This window comes from Dermacentor andersoni, chromosome 4 (genome assembly GCF_023375885.2).
Source record: "Dermacentor andersoni chromosome 4, qqDerAnde1_hic_scaffold, whole genome shotgun sequence".
Taxonomy (NCBI): Eukaryota; Metazoa; Arthropoda; class Arachnida; order Ixodida; family Ixodidae; genus Dermacentor; species Dermacentor andersoni.
The window spans coordinates 46,909,526-46,927,971 of NC_092817.1; the positions used below are offsets into that span (position 1 = coordinate 46,909,526).

Below are 18,446 nucleotides of genomic sequence, written 5' to 3' on the forward strand. Positions count from 1 at the left end.
CGTACACCGCCTTCATTAGGACGATACTAGAATATTCAGCCGTTGTTTGGAGTCCCCATCAAGTGACGCTTAAGAGGAAGTTGGAAAGGATACAGAGTCTGGCGGCACGTTTCATTTGTTCGACATACCGAAGGAAGGAATCGGTCACGCTTATGTTACAGCGTTACAACTTCTATCTTCTTGAGGTACGTAGGAAAAAAATATAGGCTGAAGGTGCTTTATCAAATAATGCAGGATCAACTTTAGATTGATAAGCTCAAATATCTACATGCTCTAGGCAAAAGATACCCGCGAACTAACCACGACTATGTCATAAAGCCGACCGTATCAATAGTGATACATATCGATACTCATTTTTTCCTGGATGCGATAGAAATGTGGAACCAATTGCCAAACGCTATTGTTAGCCTAAAAGATGTCACCGACTTTGAAAATGCTGCTGAGGCATATTTATGGGAGTTTTCGATTTAGTTTTGAAGTGCCAAGTGATATGTGCAACTTGATATTCATTGTACGTATTTTGATAAATGTCAGAAGTGTGCTGAACAGCATTCAAGTGAACATCTTATTCACTGTGAATTGACAAGTGTTAAGCAACTTTACGTACATTGACATTGTCCATATTTGATTTATGTAATTGGATGGTCCTCTCTGTTATGACCCTCTATGAGGGTTGACAGTATTAATAAATAAATAAATAGACAACGAGGGATGTGGGTAAGAACACTTTATTTTCAGCACACATGTTTTTTTAATGAACGGCTGTTATACTGCTAAAATCTGCACATTTAATAAAAGTACACTGCTCTGCTTCATCACTCCATGCTAAGTGCAAGTATCCCGTACCAGGAAGTCAAACCAAGACGTGGGATGTTCAGTCTGTGAAAACAAAAACGAGTTTGAAACATTAACGTGCAAAAACTAAAGCACACTCAAGAAAATAAACACAGCACAGGAACATATCCAATGAATCAGAATTACCTTTGAGAGCAAACATATAGTTTCTATGGCACAGTGAAGAAACCTTATTCCTCCGGCTTTTTTTGTGCGCGAGAAAATATGAAAGTGCATGCGTTCTCCCCATATTGTGTATCTGTCACCTTTTCACACACAACAAAGATGTTGTCTCAATGTACCCAACTGTCTTTACATATCCATTTCTCTGCTCTCATACCATGATACCTACAGTTAAAGGCTATAGCAATGCTTAGCTTGAATGAACCAACACAAGCTACATGCACTGTGCTGTTGAACATGGCATTGTAAGTTAAGATTCATGCATAGCACATTCATGTGCTATAAACATTTCATTGTTATTGTAGGCAAGATAAATAAAAAGAAGGTATGTAAATAAGGATGTTCCCTAATAAGCTGTGCAGAAGTGCTCTCCCGTTTGGACAGAAGCCGAGCACAGCTGCAGTGAACAAGAAGCCAACTTATACAGCATTTAAAATCTAGGTTCTAAATGTGCTACAGATTTTTCTGAATTCATGGTCGAAAATCTAGGTGTTAAAGGTGACAAACGTTTAAACAGGTCTCTGTTCGGACTGGTAATGCAATGTGCCGCCTAGTTTGATAAAATATGCCATATCACTGGTCTCCCAAGCTAAGGCTGCTGTCTAGTTGCAAGTGCAAATCACTCAATTATGTCTAGGGCACGTTTCAGCAAAAGACAGCCAAGATTACTGTGCCACTGAGGTCTATTTCCTGACATCTGATTTCTTCTCAGAAAGCTACCTCTCTAAAAAAAAAAAACCTTCACAACAAAATAACCCAAACCTTTCTTGAGAAAAACCATCACACTGGTCCTTGAACACTAATTACACAGTGGCTCCTTGCGATGTAATGTTATGTACGTCAGCACCTTACAAAGTACAGGAAAATTTAATAATGGCAGCGTGACAGGTACACAAAAGAAGTAAAGAGATAAAACATCACACAGGCTGCCATCAGTGTTCATATCTCTAGTTCAATGTGGATGTTTTTAGCAGTGAATACATGTTCTCATTAAACTGAGTCATAATATTACAAAAGCGAAGGGCAAGGGTCTTTACATTCTAAACTGACAAATGTGCTTTATTACGATTCACCGCAATACAGGAGGTGTTTTGCAGTGAACGGTCACGTAAGGTTTGGCTAACTACGGCGGGCGTGTCCTGCAGCGAGGCGTCTTGTGTATTGCGGTAAAGCGTATTATTGTGACAAGAGCTAATCTGGCATGTATGGCTTTAGCCAACAAAAGTTCTTAAGACACCATGCATCCTGCCGCAAAAATCTGCTTTGTTGAGAGTAGAACATTAGGTTCGTCGCCAACAGAAAACATACATTCCAGATTCACATAAATCTTTCCCAATATTGGCATGCTTCACCGCAACACACAACTATGTTGCGGTGATAACGGTGGTCGAACAGGCTGGTGCAAATGTTTGGACAGGGGAGCGTGCCTTCATCAGGGCAACTGCTTTCCTTGGCAGTTTTCATATACGTGAGTCCCCCCAATTCCCAACAGGGAGATTTAGCTGGACCTTTGCCAAGAGACGTACCGACAAGCGTTTGGTAGTGGCTGGTAGAGATACAGGAGTCTAAAAAGCGTTGCTAAATTCGGTTCCGTAAGGTTAGCTTCACCGCAATACAAATAGATTAAGCAGTTAGAGATAAATGTTTTGCGGTGAATCATAGCAAGGGTACCTGGCCTTTGATGCAAAGCAGCTTCCCAAGAGGCACGCTAATCCAGTGGCTAGTTATGCAGTTCCCCGCATGCGAGTGAGTTCCCTGCGTTCGGCGGTTTCCCAGTGACATACAAAATGACATTGATTGACTGTGTTGTAAATGGGCGACGGCACTATATGCTGATCGATGCAAAAGCGTCGTTTCGCTTTCGAAAACCGCGCTCGGCTAAAGAAAACACCTTGACTCGCATATGACCAAAGCAGTTAGACAGGAGACTACGAAATTACGTAGCTATTATGGAAGAAATCAACAGTTCAGAAACAAATGGCTGTGTAAACATTAACTCAATTGCTTACGAGGCCGACAAACCAAAGGTTCAAAGCATCACAGCCACGTCCGAAATAGCGCTGAAGGCCAGCCAGTACACTTATTAGGCGCCTCGGCGAGCGTAATGTAACAGGAGACGGCAGGTGCACGCGTACATCATTAAGGAACACATATTATATATGTCGGTGAAAGCGGTCACTCATCACTTCTGACATGCTTCACCGCGTAACACTAGTCTACTGCGGCGAAGCTGACTTCAGGACGCCGATTTATTCAACTTATCTAGCGAGGCAGGTCCGTTTAGCACGCTTGGCAACGTTTGACATTTTCTGCATTAATTTCGTTTGTTCTTTTTAATTTTCTTGTCATAGTGACCCTGTATCACGCAGTAGCAGAGCTGGTGCCGCGTCTTAACTGCGTTAGGAAAGGTAAGCGTATATGCAGCACATTGGCTCTTGTTTGGAAACTTCAAGAGACGCTCTTCCGCGGAGCGATGCCATTCGTATTATTAAAAGAATGCAGGTGATGATTAAATGAGCCGCAGCAAAGCTGTAAAAAAGCAGTAGTAATGCTGTTCTAAGATCCTCTCGCTCGAGCGAGATGGTCTTAGACAAAAAGCACGACGTAACGCGATCTGACGGAACAGCTCGTCATGCCAGTGTTTTCTCACGTCCTCGTTCTTACGCGCACCCTCCCCTGAAAAAGACTACTGAATGGTTCTGTGCACGCACTGACGATCCTGACGGAGGCAATACCACTCACATATGAGCAGCTCCATATAAGATGCCACGGCCCATTCCACATGCCGGCTGCAATTTGACGCGGCCATGAGGCAAAATATGCGCACAAGGTACCTAATGGTAACGCATCAAACAGCTCACAGCCCCAATCCTTTATTACACGCATATAGCGTGGAAAGATGAATTACTCACGCTCTAAGTGGGCACGGAATACGAACCGCTTCGCAGCGCAGCCGGCTCCGCAAGACAGACGCCATGGAAATAAGCGGATGTGACATCATGGGTTATAGCGGACGTGACGTCATGGGTGAACGTAGACATTTCGGGCACCTTTCGTCTGCTGTGCCCCGGGCACAGCAGACACGGCCTTTTGTTAGCCACTTCCGACTTCACCGACATTTGCGGTTATTCGAAAGCTCGCTTGGCGAGCTTGGCTACTGAAGAACTTTATACTACGCAGAAGCCCTATTGCCCTAGCTATGAAAAGTGTGCCAATTCACGATTGATTTCTCATCACTCGGTGACTCGGTTGTCTGTCACAATATTTTTGTGATACGAAACATTGCTTATCTACCCGCAAATGGCGCTGCAATCAACAAAGCGCGCACACGCGCGAAGTAATGACGTATAGGGCACGTGACGAAAAAACGCCGAACGCTATTGGCCCATTTGTTTAGACTCGCCTGAATCGCGGGGAATTTAACGTTCGCGCACTCAGCTGTGGGACGGCCATTCGTCAGTGGTTCTGCTGCTCTGAGACAGCGGTCGTTACTCGGGGCCGACGAACTCGGAATTCCGGCAGCCAGCGACCGTCGGACGAGTAGCTTGCCACATGAAACGACAGGACAACGGCCTCTGAAGCGGCGAGCGTACCGACATCGTAAACGAGGTGACGCGCTTTGCCTGTGGAGGAACGCTTCAAACATGGCGAGGCGTAACGCCACCACGACCGTTGGCTACGCTGACGAAAACTCGAGGCCTTTTAACCTGGCCCCCAAGCTAACCACGAACGCAGAGAAGACCTCCTTGCCAGCTATTCCCAAGAGACAAGCACTGGGATGCATCCAGACTAACCGTGTAGCAGAAAAAAAGCCGTTGGCGAAGCGAGACTGCGGCAACCAGGTATGGCTGACTTACCGGCGCGGCGGCTGCGGGGGTCTGGGGTTATGCTACCATTGTTTATTGTTGCACATGCGTTGATGGAGAAGTCGTTTGTGACGGTGCTTGGGTCTCTTAGGCCTTTTGCTTATATCGTAGCGCAGGCTGCAGTGATATTTTGTTGTGCGCGGGCTGCTGCTTTTGCCTGAACATTGAGCATCCTCGAGGAAGCGTTAAGCTAACTTGTAAACAACTTGTAAATTCTCGTCTCGCTGGTCATCGCGGGCAACGCTTAGTTAAGCGTATTGCTTTTCCTCTGAGACTTAACTTCAAGTATATTGCACGCTTCTCTGTCTGTCTGTCTGCTGTGTTAAAGCGCCATGTGCGCGCGGCGTGGGTCCTGCTACACTTCGGCGGTGTCCATTTATTCTCCGTTGCGAATACCGCTCGCGGTTGCCCGGTACGCATACTTTATTTCGCATCAGTTGTCACTAGTGAATCTTTGCCCTGTGTTGATTCAGTGTACAGTTAGCTGACAAATTTGCATGAGTACCGATCTCCGTTGCAGTTTGACCTGCTTCCTCATTTTTTTGTGGGGCTCTTGCGCACTAAATTACGACACTCCTTTGTGCTAATTTTCACTTAAGTGCGCTGCTGCTATTCGGTAGCTCGGTAGGAGGGTTGCCGCAGCATTGATGTTGAATAATTAAGTATGCTAGCCGTGTCTGTAGTAAACTTGTAACCTTGTGCACGCGTAGGCCAACATATATTTCGCAGCTGCTAAATGGTACTCCGCAACACTGTTTCTAGGCGAACACGCAAAGGGTAGTGCTTTGCTAACGCACGCCACTCTTTTGCTGGTTTCGTAGCAGCAGCCAATTGCCCTCAGAAGGTCGGCACGGCTTGGAGCATCCACTACAGAGAACGCTCGGCCGACTGGCCGTTTTGAAGTGTTTGAAGAAGGTTCCTGCGATGCTTCCGAACAGCCTCGCGCGGAGCGCACAGTTCAAGCTGATGAGGTGGCTCCTTCTGCGAGCCAACCCCTCTGCCTCGCCGTTCCCTCGGCATCTGTAAACTCCACGGCGGTGCCCATGTCGCCTGACTGTCGCATGGAAGATGAAGCACTTCGTAAGTTGCGGGTGAATTGAGGGGCGACTTGACAGTTGCTGGCTTTTACAAATTCAAACAAGCTGCTCGGACATGCACGGTGTCGACAGCTGTCTTTTCTCCCCTCCCACCCAACTCCTGTACTTTTTTTTTTTTCAGCGCCTGGTGAATCTCCCATGGTCCTGGACACGTCTCTCCACACACTCGAGCCCCTGAGCTACAGTGACGTCCGGGATCAAGAATCCAGTGCAGAATATGCACAGGACATATGTAATTACATGAGGGAGCTGGAGGCAAGTTTCTTGGGGGAGAGGAAGGTCTTAACTTCTTGCCTCCTCCATTTTGTTTTCTCTTCACCATCACAACACTTGCTTTTTGCCTCCCATGCCCGTTTCATGCTGTTCAGTTAGCAAATTCCGTTTGGACAGTCAATTCGCCCAGTGGCTTCTAACTTGGTGATGCCAAGTTAGAAGCGCAAGGATGCCAAGTTAGGAGCGCAAGGAAGTGAAAAGATAGACAGGGAAGCAAATAAGATGGTCGTTAACCTTTAACGATTCAGTCCCTGCTGAATTTTCTCCATCTCCTTTCCCCTTTTTTAATGCTTTGGACTTGTGAATAGGTTGTACGACACAGGCCGAATGTCAACTCGTGAGGTTGCTAATGCCACTAGGGTGCTGATGCACCTTACTTATATGGCACTGCAAGGTTCACTTAGCCATTTATTTCATTTATCTATTGTTTACTGCAAACCTTTCACAATGGTGAACTCCCTACCCAAGTTGTCAGTGTAATTGCCTTCTATATGGACTTTCGTCTTCTACCACTACACAGTCCTGTAACATTGTTGCTGTGACACCGGCCTTTCTCCCTCCTGATCATGTGACTTTGTGTAGAAAAGTGCAGCAAGCTCCATACAACACACACACTTCCTGTAACAGTGCATCACAATTGCCCTCTTGGCATTGGTGTTAACTATACGCTGCCACTGTTCCTCAGTATTTTCTGTTCCTCTTTCATAAATCTATTTTAGCCAACCTCCTGGCAAGCTCTTCCTGTTGCCTTTTGATTTTTCTGCATTGTGCTGTGGCTTTTCGCTGAGCAGTCATCCCCAGCTGCATTTCAGTGAGGGCGTGCAGTGCTTTGCATGCATGTGCAAAGAAAACCCAGGTGTGCTTATTTAATCTGAAGCTTCCTACTAAGTCTCTTCGCTCTTGCGTTGCTTTGGAGCTCTCAATCTTGTCAACCATTTTCTTTTTGTCATCCAGGTAAGGATGGCCTGCAAAGCAAACTACATGCGGAAGCAGCCAGACATAACTTCATCCATGCGCACCATCCTCGTTGACTGGCTTGTCGAAGTGGCAGAGGAATACCAGCTGCACACTGAAACGCTGTTCCTCGCAGTCTCCTACGTCGACCGCTTCCTGTCAAGCATGTCGGTGCAGCGTACAAGGCTACAACTTGTCGGCACAGCTTCTCTTCTCATTGCCGCGTAAGAGTGCATCAGTTATGCAAGGGGCATCCCTCATTTGAGTGCTCTTGTTTGTACTGTAAAGCCTGTTAAAGTAAATCTAAATATAGTTAAAACTGTGGTCAAAGCAAGTGAAAAAATTGCTCCCGATAGTTGTCTGTTGTATCTCGTCAAACCCTCGGGGTAATACGCAGCCAAATGCTAAGTATTTTGGGTGGTACTACCTCTTCGAACATACTTTATTGGAACAGCCGCAGGGCTCAAATTCAAACGCTATGCATTGGCTGATGGTATTCAACATCTGCAAGTTTTCAATCTAGGCTAGCTGAGCATTTTTTTGCAAGAGTTGAAAAGGTTGCATAATGCAGTTCTTGCACCTCCTTGGCAAATGTTCAGTAGTGCTTCATGTGGTTTGCCTCTGGCAAAGTTTTTGTTGCTTTGTTAAGACTAGGCCTATTCAGTTTCAAGGCTCTCCTTAAGAGTACTGACGGCAAATTCCTTGTGCTCTGTTTTTGCACTTAATAAGTCTCTATTCATGCAGCAGTTGTGCTATAAAAAATATTCATTTGCTCCAGCACTCGATGATTGCTTAGATATATGCTCATATCTCGTGAACAGTCGTGGTTTTGATTTTGAAGAGCATTATGTATCCCTTGATGTACACTGCATGCTCTAAACAGCGATGATCATGAGCGTGCAGACCTGTGAGGCACGTTTATGCACAGTCTACCATGCCATCTGGACCCCTGTTTCGTCTGCTAGTATGATGGGGAAACCTGTACATTGCTGCACCATAATAATATTTCATTGCGCTGAAGTCCACTACGTAGTATGATCCTGGCATTAGTGTTCTGGTCTCGTTTTAGCGCGTCTGCAAATGTCTTGCTGTTCGCAGTTTGCTGGGTTCTTTCTTGGAGAGGTATGGCAGGAAAAATGCTGGTAGTAATTTGACGATGGTATATAGCCAGAGAGCACACAAAACTAACACTGCAACTTGCAGATTCTATTTGTTGGTGTAAAGTGTTGGTAGCAACACAGGCAATCATGAATGTGCCGTACTTTTATAACTCCTTCTTTTTCTTTCTTTTCCTTTTTTTTTTGACTGTAACACTGGTGTGACAAAAACTCAAATGCATTGTAATTGTTGGACAGACTGTCACAAGATGTCGCCACCAGCTTCGCTACTAAAGTTACCGGTAACACGATAATCTGTGAATGGCAAACAGTTTGCACGTCAACTTCATGTATGCATATATGTACTCTTTGTATGTGGTCATTGCAAGGCACCCAATGCAAACAATGGTGAAACATCTTCCAAACACAGAGACAAGCCAATCGTGTTGTACGTCGGCTAATTCAATCCCTGAAATTTGTGACTTAACATTGTTTACAAACGGGACCTATGCTGCTCATAACATTGATAGATGCAGCACTTGCTGGTTCGTCACTTGCTTTGACATTAAATTGCTTTCTATGCTGCATTTCGGCTAATGATACTTTGCTGCGAGCTCACAGGTATCATCTGCAATGTAATTTACCAGTTAATTTAAATTAAGATTTTTGTTTCAGTACCCCTTTAATAGTAATGCTCCCAGCATGCCCATTTTTCTTTTCCCCATGTGGTTTATTAAAGGGGGCCCTGAACCAACTCTCAGGCTTGGTGAAATAACAGTTCGTGGGTAGTATTCGCTACTGTGAACATCTCAACAAAGTTTTGCTGCTGTACATGGTGGGTGCAGCTCACAAGCAGAGCGTGAAGTTGCCTTTCTCTCGAATGCTTATCAAACAGACGTCTGCTCCTCGCTCCATTCTGGATGCTTTAGTTTGTAATAAAGCAGATTCTCATACGTGGCTGCTATTGGTAGCTGCGGTCAGCTATGCAGCGTAGATACCGTGGCGCCATGTGTTGCTGCCAAGAGTCCACTGGCTAAGCGAACTGCAGCTCGCCGAGCATAACAGTGGTTTACGTTTAGCGCATCATAGTCGCCAAAATCGAAAGTCGCGGTGTCTGCATTAACATCCAAAATGAAATGTGAACTGTGGGCACGCCCAACTCCGCCGTAGCCTTCGCAGTACAAGGCATTGAAGAAGGAAAGGGAACACAGCAGAGACTTTGTTTAATTGCCAATAACCCCGCTTCTGCTGAACACATTGAAGTACCTTTTGCAGCATAGTATTTCTGAAATAGCCTATTTTCACTTCGAGTGCCTTTCTCCACTTCGATAAAAAGTGGTTCAGGACCCCTTTAAATTAGTACTGTGTTGCTTTTGCCTGATACCACATCAAATGCCATGCCTTCCCAGTACTTTTGCATGTTTATGCTCCCTACCTAACCCTGTGTCTAACAATTTTACATGAACAGCACTGATATACATGTCTGCCGGCACCATTCATTTGTGTAACCTTTCCTAGCATTGCAAAGCAGTGGCCATTTAGACATGGCCATGGCCTAAATGCTAAAAAGGCCACTGTTAGTCAAGATTTAACTGGCATGTAAGGCATGGTAGGGGTAATGTTAGCTAAAAGAAGGCTGGTGAACAGTCCTCCTTCATGCTACTCCCACAGTTGAAAACTTGTCTGTTCATAAGGCTTTCCCTGAATGGTTAAGGATGTTTGTGCAGCGTGTTACCCTGAGCAAAAGTATGTTGTCCAGATATTCCGCAACAAAGTCGAGGACTACAGTCGAAACTTTGCATTTCAAAATTTACAGCGCACTCGTCGATTTTGTTTGTTTGTCTGAACTACGAATTCACTTCAGCGAGCTTGTGATTCGTGTACTTCTGCTCACAGGCGTACTACAGCATATACTATGATTTATATCATACAGTATGCTATGAATCGTAAGTGCGAGCTATCTGGAGCTTTCGCTTGGCCGAGCAGGTGACAGTAATGTGTGATGCTCTTAAATAGAAGTGTTGCATTGTTCCTAGTAATGGTCTGGGGGGTCTTCCTTTGCTAAGCATTGCTAGATGCACTTGATCTTATCTTCTAATTGTAATCTTCCCCTTACTGCAACGCTGCTGCCGACCCATTGCAAGAAAACTTGGAATAGTTTCTATGCTAGGACAGGATTGTGCCATGACGATGCACTCTGTGCTAGGGGCTGAGTATGTAGTGCTGCTCGGAACACCAGTGCGTTAGTATTGCTTTGCAAAAAAGTCTGATGACCGTCACCTTTTCTCTCGAGAGCGTCGCATGTTGGCACCACCAGCTCAATGCAGAGAGTGCTCCGGCCACAGTTCGTGCGTTGCAGCTCATACTGAGCATGACGTTATGGTCCACCCTTATAGCAAATATGCAGATAGTATTCAAGCTAATCAACTTTGTAGGAGAAATGTGCTTGCTGTGATGCTCAACAGGGCATCCACTTGGGTGAGCTGGCTGTCAACGTTGATAATAACCAGGAAATTTCAAAAGCTTCCTTGCTCCCATTCCCTCGCATCAAAAGTGAACTGTGATCCAGTCCCAAAATGCTAGTTTTGTTTCCTTCAATAGCAGACTGGCACTGTACACTCCTAACCACTCTATAGTTTTGTTTATGTGGCAATGCATTTAGAGCTGTGCTGCATTTTCTCCTTTGCACTTGTACGTAGTGTTTCATTTTGCACAATCCCTTGCTTTTCTTTTTTTCTTTCTTCACAATTGTAGGAAGTTTGAAGAGATTTACCCTCCAGAAGTCAGTGAGTTCGTGTACATCACTGATGACACTTACACCAAGCAGCAAGTCTTGCGAATGGAGCAAGTGGTCCTCAAGGTTCTTTCCTTCGACGTTTCTTCCCCAACGGCCTATGCCTTCTTGCTACGTTTTGCAGAAGTTAACAAGTGCCCGGACACGGTTACCTATCTTGCCCAGGTATGCATGTTCATGTATGGCTGTATTGGATGTGCAAAGGCACTGTTGTTGGCAATGCACTTCATCACTGTGGCTGACCTAATTGCTTTTTGCAGCATTTGCTCAACACTGACCCGCTATGGCATTTTGATGCTAAGCACAGATCTGCAGGTTCAACCTAGGACATGACAGCTGTATTTTGATGGGGGTAGACTTAAAAAAATGTTTATGCATACTTAGTTCACCTATTCACTGCCATTCGTGCAGGCCTTCTGTACAGCACATTTTTTTTACTGGAAGCAGTAATACATTATATGATCATTTTTCTGTGTGCCATCAGTACAGATCAAATATTTAGTTCGAAAAATATGAAACTTGTTTACATTTCAGCATCATTCAGATTTTACTGTGGTGCAGTTTTTGAAGCCTCAAGCATTTCATTGTGAGAGTTTCAAGCTCTCCAGCATGGGCTGTTCTCTGGTGAACTGGTCCCCCCTACAGTCAGATTCACTTTCTCCTGAAGGCTCGTAGAAAGTGCTGTTGTTGCAAGGCTTGTCATCACCGTTACTGATGAGAATATCCAGTATCTCTCACTTGGAAAGCACACACCGGCCACTGGAAGCCGCCACATTTTCTGTCACTTCATACCATTAATGACCAAATATATGCAGGTGCATTCAGAAAACTATTGCAGTCTGTCAGTAACATATCTAACCATGTTCAGATAAAATGACAAGTGCTGGCGTCCATCAACAGCTTCGAGAAGTACAAAATATGGCTGCCCGGCAATCTGCTGTCTTTGTCAACATTGCCATGGCAGGTGTGCCGCCAGGCAGTTCGCTGGCTTTAGCAACGAATTGGATAAATACACCACAGTGGCTGAAATCGACCTAGAGGCCTCTCTCCACTACGGCATTCCTCATAGCCGTCGTGTTGCTTTAGCACTTTCGTGTACACAGTATTCTTTTTTTTTTCCTGGGATACTGACACAAATTTTGTCCTGGTTTTGTATTCACGATAATAACAGTACACAGCCTAAATTTACAAAGAGCACTACGAAAAAAAATCTGACTGATAAAATCTTGGGAACACAGGTGGGAATTCGGCCTATTGTGGTGCTCGAAAGGCTTACTACAATAAGTTTTGCCAAAAGCTGCCAAAGTGGCCTTTCCAGTTTCTTTTCTTCGAAATGCAGTTTTTTTTTGGAAATGCAAGTTCTCCCCCCTTTTGCCCCCTTGGGTTGTGAGTGGGTTTGGCTTTAGACAGCAGTCATATGTGTGTCAGTGGCATCTGATACTACTAGACTGCCAGAACAAGTTTGAGTGACTTGATGGCTCCTTTTTCACGTCTTAAGCTGTGCTGCACCAGGCATGCATTTCGAATGGGTGGCATTAAAGGGCAACTTAATTTTTTTTCACTGTGCTCTGGGGCTATTTAGCATTTTGACAGTTTTGCTTTCTCTTTGACTGCTACCCAGCCCATACTGGTTTCTTCTAGCGTGTTGGTTCAGTTGACATTTCATGCTGCATAGAAGCTGGTTTTTCATTTCCGTTTTCTCTTGTTTCAGTATTTGTAAACAGTTCATACATTTGTTTGTCTGTCATAGCCCAGGCAGATGGACATGCTACACCGGTCATGGCCTTGACTGTTCTTTTGAATTACTGTTTCTCCATTGTCTGTTTCTTCCAATTCATCAAGTCTTCACAAATCTCTTTGCCTGTCGAAGTCCGGATGGTGGAAAAGTTTATCTTGAGAATGGCGGTTGAAGGCTTGGGGCTCCACAGCATAGTCTACGGCTATCCAATAGAGCAGTAAATAGGAGGCAAACATCTCCTGTCGGTAATCCTTTCATATGCTTAATTGATTTTTTATACATTCTGGCTACGGTAAGCAATAGATCTTGTTTCATACGGGTGCTCTTATTTTTTTTTTATTTTTTTTGAAGCATTTGGGGTCTGTTGCATAAGCGATAGCTGAAACACATTATGCCACTGTCTTAAGTGCCTCGATTTCTGCTGATTGCCTTCTCACTCCAGCCCGTTAACTCCTTAGAGCTGTTCATAGGCTCATTTTCTCATACTGGTTCGTTTTCCCTCTCTGCAGTACTTCTGCGAGCTTGCACTCTTAGAGGATGAACCTTACCTTCAGTATCTACCCAGCATCATTGCCGGTGCTGCGCTCTGCTTGGCCAACCACACTCTCAACAGGCATCCATGGGTACGTTTTGTTATTCTTTTCTTGGCGGCAGCTCTGCCAGTTAAGCTGTTGGCACACGTGCAAACATTTCAACAAAAAGATGTGGCGCCTAAGACATCATGAGCAAGTGTACAAACGAAATTTTTCCCTTGTTTAGCATCTTCCATTCAGTCTTACAATTTTGTGTTCCTAACTGGTGCATGTTGCATATCCATTTCAGCTGCTGTATGTACAATTGTGCAATGCAAAATAGTGCATCAAAAGCACTGATGAAACAATGTTTAAGCGGGGACACAGTGCAAGAAAATCGGCAATTTCTGCCCAAGAGAATTGTTCGAAGTTTCTTCAAAGAATGTCCCAGCAAAATTTCCGCCGCAGCTGTGCAGGAACTTGTATTTTTACTATATGGGCTGCTGGCACCTTGGATGTATATAAAAAAAAGTGCCTGTGACCACTGTTTTGGAAGTGCATATTAAGTTTGAGGAGACTGCTTAGTATGGAATGGCTGTTATTGTTAGTCATTTTTCTTTTTTCCTCAAGCAGGGATTTCAAAGGTGTGATAGGACCTGTGCAAAGGCTGATCAGTGAAGTCAAAAGCAAATTTTGGGGCAGACGGTGTCACTTTACTACGGTTTACTGCCACGTAAGGCTTTGTTCTGCCAAATCATTTTCGGCTGCCTTTTTGTGTGTACAATCTGCCCTGAATTCACTATTTTTAGTGCACATGCAACGTCTACAAGACTCTCGCAGCGGTAATTGCCCATGCAGCCATCTGTTCTGCTCCGGTTTGTAGAGTTGCTGGCGATCCACAAGTTCACTTGTGTGTTCATTATGAGTGGCCTCGACTGTATAAGATGCAGAAGTGGTCAGCTTGTGTCACACCAATGATTTTTGTACCCAAGTTTAGTCTCTTGAACTTTTGAAGAGCCATAACTCTGACAACTTATCCTAAAAAGTTTGGCACCCAACTCTATACTATTGCTTTTGAAACACTTGGAATGCGTCAGTATATCGCCGTGCAGTGGATTTGGTATGTTTGCGTTTAAATGAATTTCATGATGAAAGCGGCATGTCGTTGCCATTTGTGCTTCCTTGGCCACTGCTTCAAACTACACTGGAGCAGTATTCTCTTGCGATCACTTTTAAAGACTCTATCACTTTCGCAAGATTTTGTGACTGCATCTGAGAGCTTTCCTGACACTGTGCAGAGGCATCCACTGCAAATGAATGATCCACTTTTAATCATGTGCATAAGTTGACTTCAGTAGCAACTAAGCTTTGTTCCTCATAGCCATATTCCTCTTGCCAAAATGCATTCCCAGGAAATGGTAATCTGCCAAACATATTCTTTTTATTTCTTGACCACCTAGCATAGCATTCTTGTAACAAGTCTGGCATTTCATGCTATATTGCAATGCTTAGTTTACTATAAAGTGTTCTCATTATTTCGCGGTATGTTTTTTGTCCTTGTTGTCGTTGTTAGGTTGCATTCTAGCTGTTGTGGACCAAAAGTACCAACGCATCGACCCGGTTAACTTTTTTTGTGTTTATACACACACTTACTCTGGCAGATGAGTGGATGGCGGCACCAGCACCTTTACTCTGTCATGGCTAAGCACCAACTACATAGTATGGCTGGTCGGACAGCTCCGCTTCCTTTGCAGACCTAGCCATGTGAACCGGAGAAGTTGATTGTCATGCTCAGTGTCATGACACCATCTGCAGTTATATGCATTTGCGACAAGTCTGAGTGTGCTTTTCTGCAGGGCCAGGATCTCGTTTCCTTCTCGGGCTATGAAGTGCACGCTTTCCGGGAGTGCATCCATTCTATGTACAGCACCTTCTGTAACGCAGCCAGCCGCGACCAAAAGGCTGTGCATGAGAAGTTCAAGAGTCCAAAGTGAGTGCGGCTTTTGAATCATTCTGACTTTTTTGGGGGTTACTGAATCTCCAATAGGTGCCATCCACATTGCACTGCTAGATCTGTTTCAGTTTAATGGAAACCAATTGAAACTTGATGTTCAGAAGCAGAGGATGTAGTAGGCACAACTCTGTGCTTTCATCGCTTTCTAATGGCATTGAACAGGTTGTGGCCACATAATGCAAGCATTCTTTTTATTGAGCACTGTCAAACCTTGCAACATTGCTATGACGCTTTGGGCATGCAAGTTTTGCGTGTCCTGCTACATTGCAGGACATGCAATCCAGCAGGAGTGTGAAAAGCGGGTTTGGGCAGAGAATTGACGAATGCATTGGCATTTGGTCATGCAATTGGATTTTTCACTGCTGATTTTTGGAACAAGGAGCTTCGTGCTCGCTAAAGCGCACTCTAATTTTTTTCGTTTGCTAGTTCTCATGCTGTTACCATTGTTTTAGCTTGTGTGGTTTATTTCGGGCCTGTGCCATTCTTGGCGACATTCAATTCCATGAACAGCACAACACTTACCACTAAAATATCTTTGTGCGTACTACTGCAATTAAACTTCCAGGTAGGGAACTTGCGCCACTGATGAAATTGTTTGTTTCCTGCGCAGGTTCCACTCGGTCGCCCACCTAAAGCCTTCACAGATGCTGCCCTTCTAAGTCCTAGCGTGCACAATGGGCATTTTGTGAACAAAGTATTCGCCTGCATGTATTTTTCTGCTCCATCGCTGGAAGCCTTTTGCATATGGCGTGCAATTTTCATTGCTGCAGTTTACCATGATGACGTGTCTTGTATTCTGCAGTGGCGAAACATGCTCTTAGTAAACTGCACCGACTTCAGCGTCCATGCTCTGGCATATGGCATTTCTAGTATTTGTTGATAATTTTTTAGCCTTTTAAATGCTGACCTCATTTGCAAGATACACGTGTGCCACTTGAGCTGCAAAGCTCGTGTGCACGGTGTCGAGGCCAATCATGAATTTTCCATAGTTTCTGCATTCCATGGGATGTAATGGCCTTAGCATTGTCATCTTTCCTGTACATAGATCGTGGTCCAAAAGTTTTTTTACATGACAATAAACGTCAGATGCTCACCACAAAGTGACTTCTTGCTTGCCATGGTTGAGTGTTTGCTTGCGCTCGCACGTTGCCCCAGAGTGACTGCAGCGACTACAGTGTAGGCACCACTGCCTACATTTGGTGGCACGAACAGTCTCCTAAACAATCTGCTACGAGCCTCTGAGCGACGGAGAATCTCCTCCCACTGAGTATGTTAGTTGGGGGGGAATGGTAAAGTCTTTTTTTTACACTGCAACTACTGCACAGATTGAGTTTGTCAACTTCTTAAGATCTAGTCTACTACCTCTAAAAGTGGATTTCTAATTAGGCTGTCAATTTTTTAGATTCTTGAAACTTTCACAACTTCGATAATAAAAGGAGTACCAAGTTTACAATTCTAACTCTGCAATAAAAAATGTAATTATGTAAATCTAACGTAAATACATTTAAGTGGACAAAATTGAAGTACATATTATACACCACTCTAAAACATACCACTAATTTATGAGTAGGACTGTTTCAAAGCTCTTGTAAACATTGTAACAATTTCATATAAGCTGCAAATTCATATGCATCATTTTTTTCACTTTAGAAGCTCCGTCTTTTGTGCACAGTTGCAGATTTCTACCGTTATATTTTCTTTTGCTTGCTGGTTTTGGGAAACTTTTAAATTGGAGGTCCTAAATGAAGATTTTGCATCCTATTTAACTTGTCAAATGCAATGTAAAAGCATATCTATGTTTTACGTGTATTTGAATTGGGAAATCTCTGTTCGCCCCTCGAGCTTCGTGATAAGGCTCACCTCTGTCCGGATATCCTTTCAACAATTATGCAAGTTGTCTGTCCTGGAAATCGTGCAGCTTACACACTGACAGACTACGCTCCTACTTCAAGCCGAGTACACAAGCCCTAGCTATGGTAGAGGCTTCCCGCCAAGAAAGACTCCATGGAAATGGTAGTTTAGCACACTTGTAGCAAATTATTTTATGAAACGGAAAGGGTTCACTATAGATGTTTCATGGAGAATAGGTGTCTGACAGCTGAAAATAATCAATGTGACAAAATTTCTTATCCACTTTGAACTCTGCACCGATTTCCAACACGACCTGGTTATCGGCCAGGCTAACATTTCTAGTATATCATTAAAGCTTGTATCTCTCTCTACAATACGCGTATATGTTCCAGGATTTTGCATTCCTTTCCTTTTAGTGTGGACACCCAGCGGTCAGATCTCGGTTATAACCAATAACGCAGCACTGGGACATTATATAGCAACTGATTCATTTTGCCATAGAACACAAGTGCATGGTGCCGTGGCAGCTCATTGTAGCATCAGAATATTGTTAAAACCAGTAATGCTCAAAGTGGGTTCAACTGTACTTGTTTGTCCAATTCAAATGTTTTATTGTCTGTCCAGTTCTTGTTTTTCTCTTTTTTTTTGATCAGCCGGGTACTGTTGCATTATAACTACAACAATTAGCAACAGATCTGCATCGGTGTGCAGTAGTATTTAAAGCTAGACATATAAGGTGCATTAAATCGACAAGAATTTTTGAAGCCATCATCCCCATTCTAGCTCAACGACCGCAGTAATATTAGTAGGAAACTACAATATTTATCAGGCAATGCTGTCGATTTGGAGCGGCTTTTTGCATTGCCTACACTTGCAACAAAAACTTAATGCACCAGATATGCTACTCGGAATGTGCAGATATACTCTTCAGTGTTGGTGTAGACATGTGTATGCGATGCATTTTTGCCAGTTATGCCCAGTAGTGACCATTAAAAAAAACTCGGACATAAAATTGCAGCTCGACTGAACCCTCTGCTTACACAATGCGACTCCATTTCACTTCAGTGTACAGAGTATTTTTACACACTACTGCTTTACTGAAGGCACTACAGCATGTTTGAGGCATGTTCTACGTGTGGTGTTCCAGCACCAATAGTGAAGGAATAGCTTTTCCTTCCTCGTAATGCCTACAGCCAATAATTGTGAATGCACCTTGAGCCGATGACGCAAATT

At 44.0% G+C, this 18,446-nt stretch overlaps 1 protein-coding gene and 1 long non-coding RNA gene across 3 annotated transcripts; one reads left to right on the forward strand and one right to left on the reverse strand.

Annotated features, from left to right (window-relative positions):
- Window positions 1-712: 712 nt before the first annotated feature.
- LOC126537066 (uncharacterized) lies at window positions 713-4,002 on the reverse strand. The gene is made up of 2 exons (XR_007600742.2): window positions 3,930-4,002; window positions 713-879 (listed from the first exon to the last, which is right to left on the reverse strand). It is a non-coding gene; the product is annotated as an uncharacterized lncRNA (long non-coding RNA).
- A 427-nt stretch (window positions 4,003-4,429) lies between these two features.
- On the forward strand, window positions 4,430-16,466 carry LOC126537064 (cyclin-A1-like). Of its 2 annotated transcripts, none has more exons than XM_055073685.2 (8): window positions 4,430-4,859; window positions 5,708-5,963; window positions 6,102-6,235; window positions 7,208-7,431; window positions 11,059-11,263; window positions 13,346-13,459; window positions 15,205-15,338; window positions 15,973-16,466. In XM_055073685.2, the coding sequence occupies exons 1-8, from the start codon at window positions 4,662-4,664 to the stop codon at window positions 16,019-16,021; spliced, it is 1,314 nt and encodes a 437-aa protein (XP_054929660.1). In that variant the 5' UTR covers window positions 4,430-4,661; the 3' UTR covers window positions 16,022-16,466. The 2 variants fall into 2 exon arrangements, with proteins under 2 accessions (XP_054929660.1, XP_050040147.2); XM_050184190.2 differs by having other exon boundaries at window positions 4,431-4,859; window positions 5,705-5,963.
- Window positions 16,467-18,446: the final 1,980 nt, after the last annotated feature.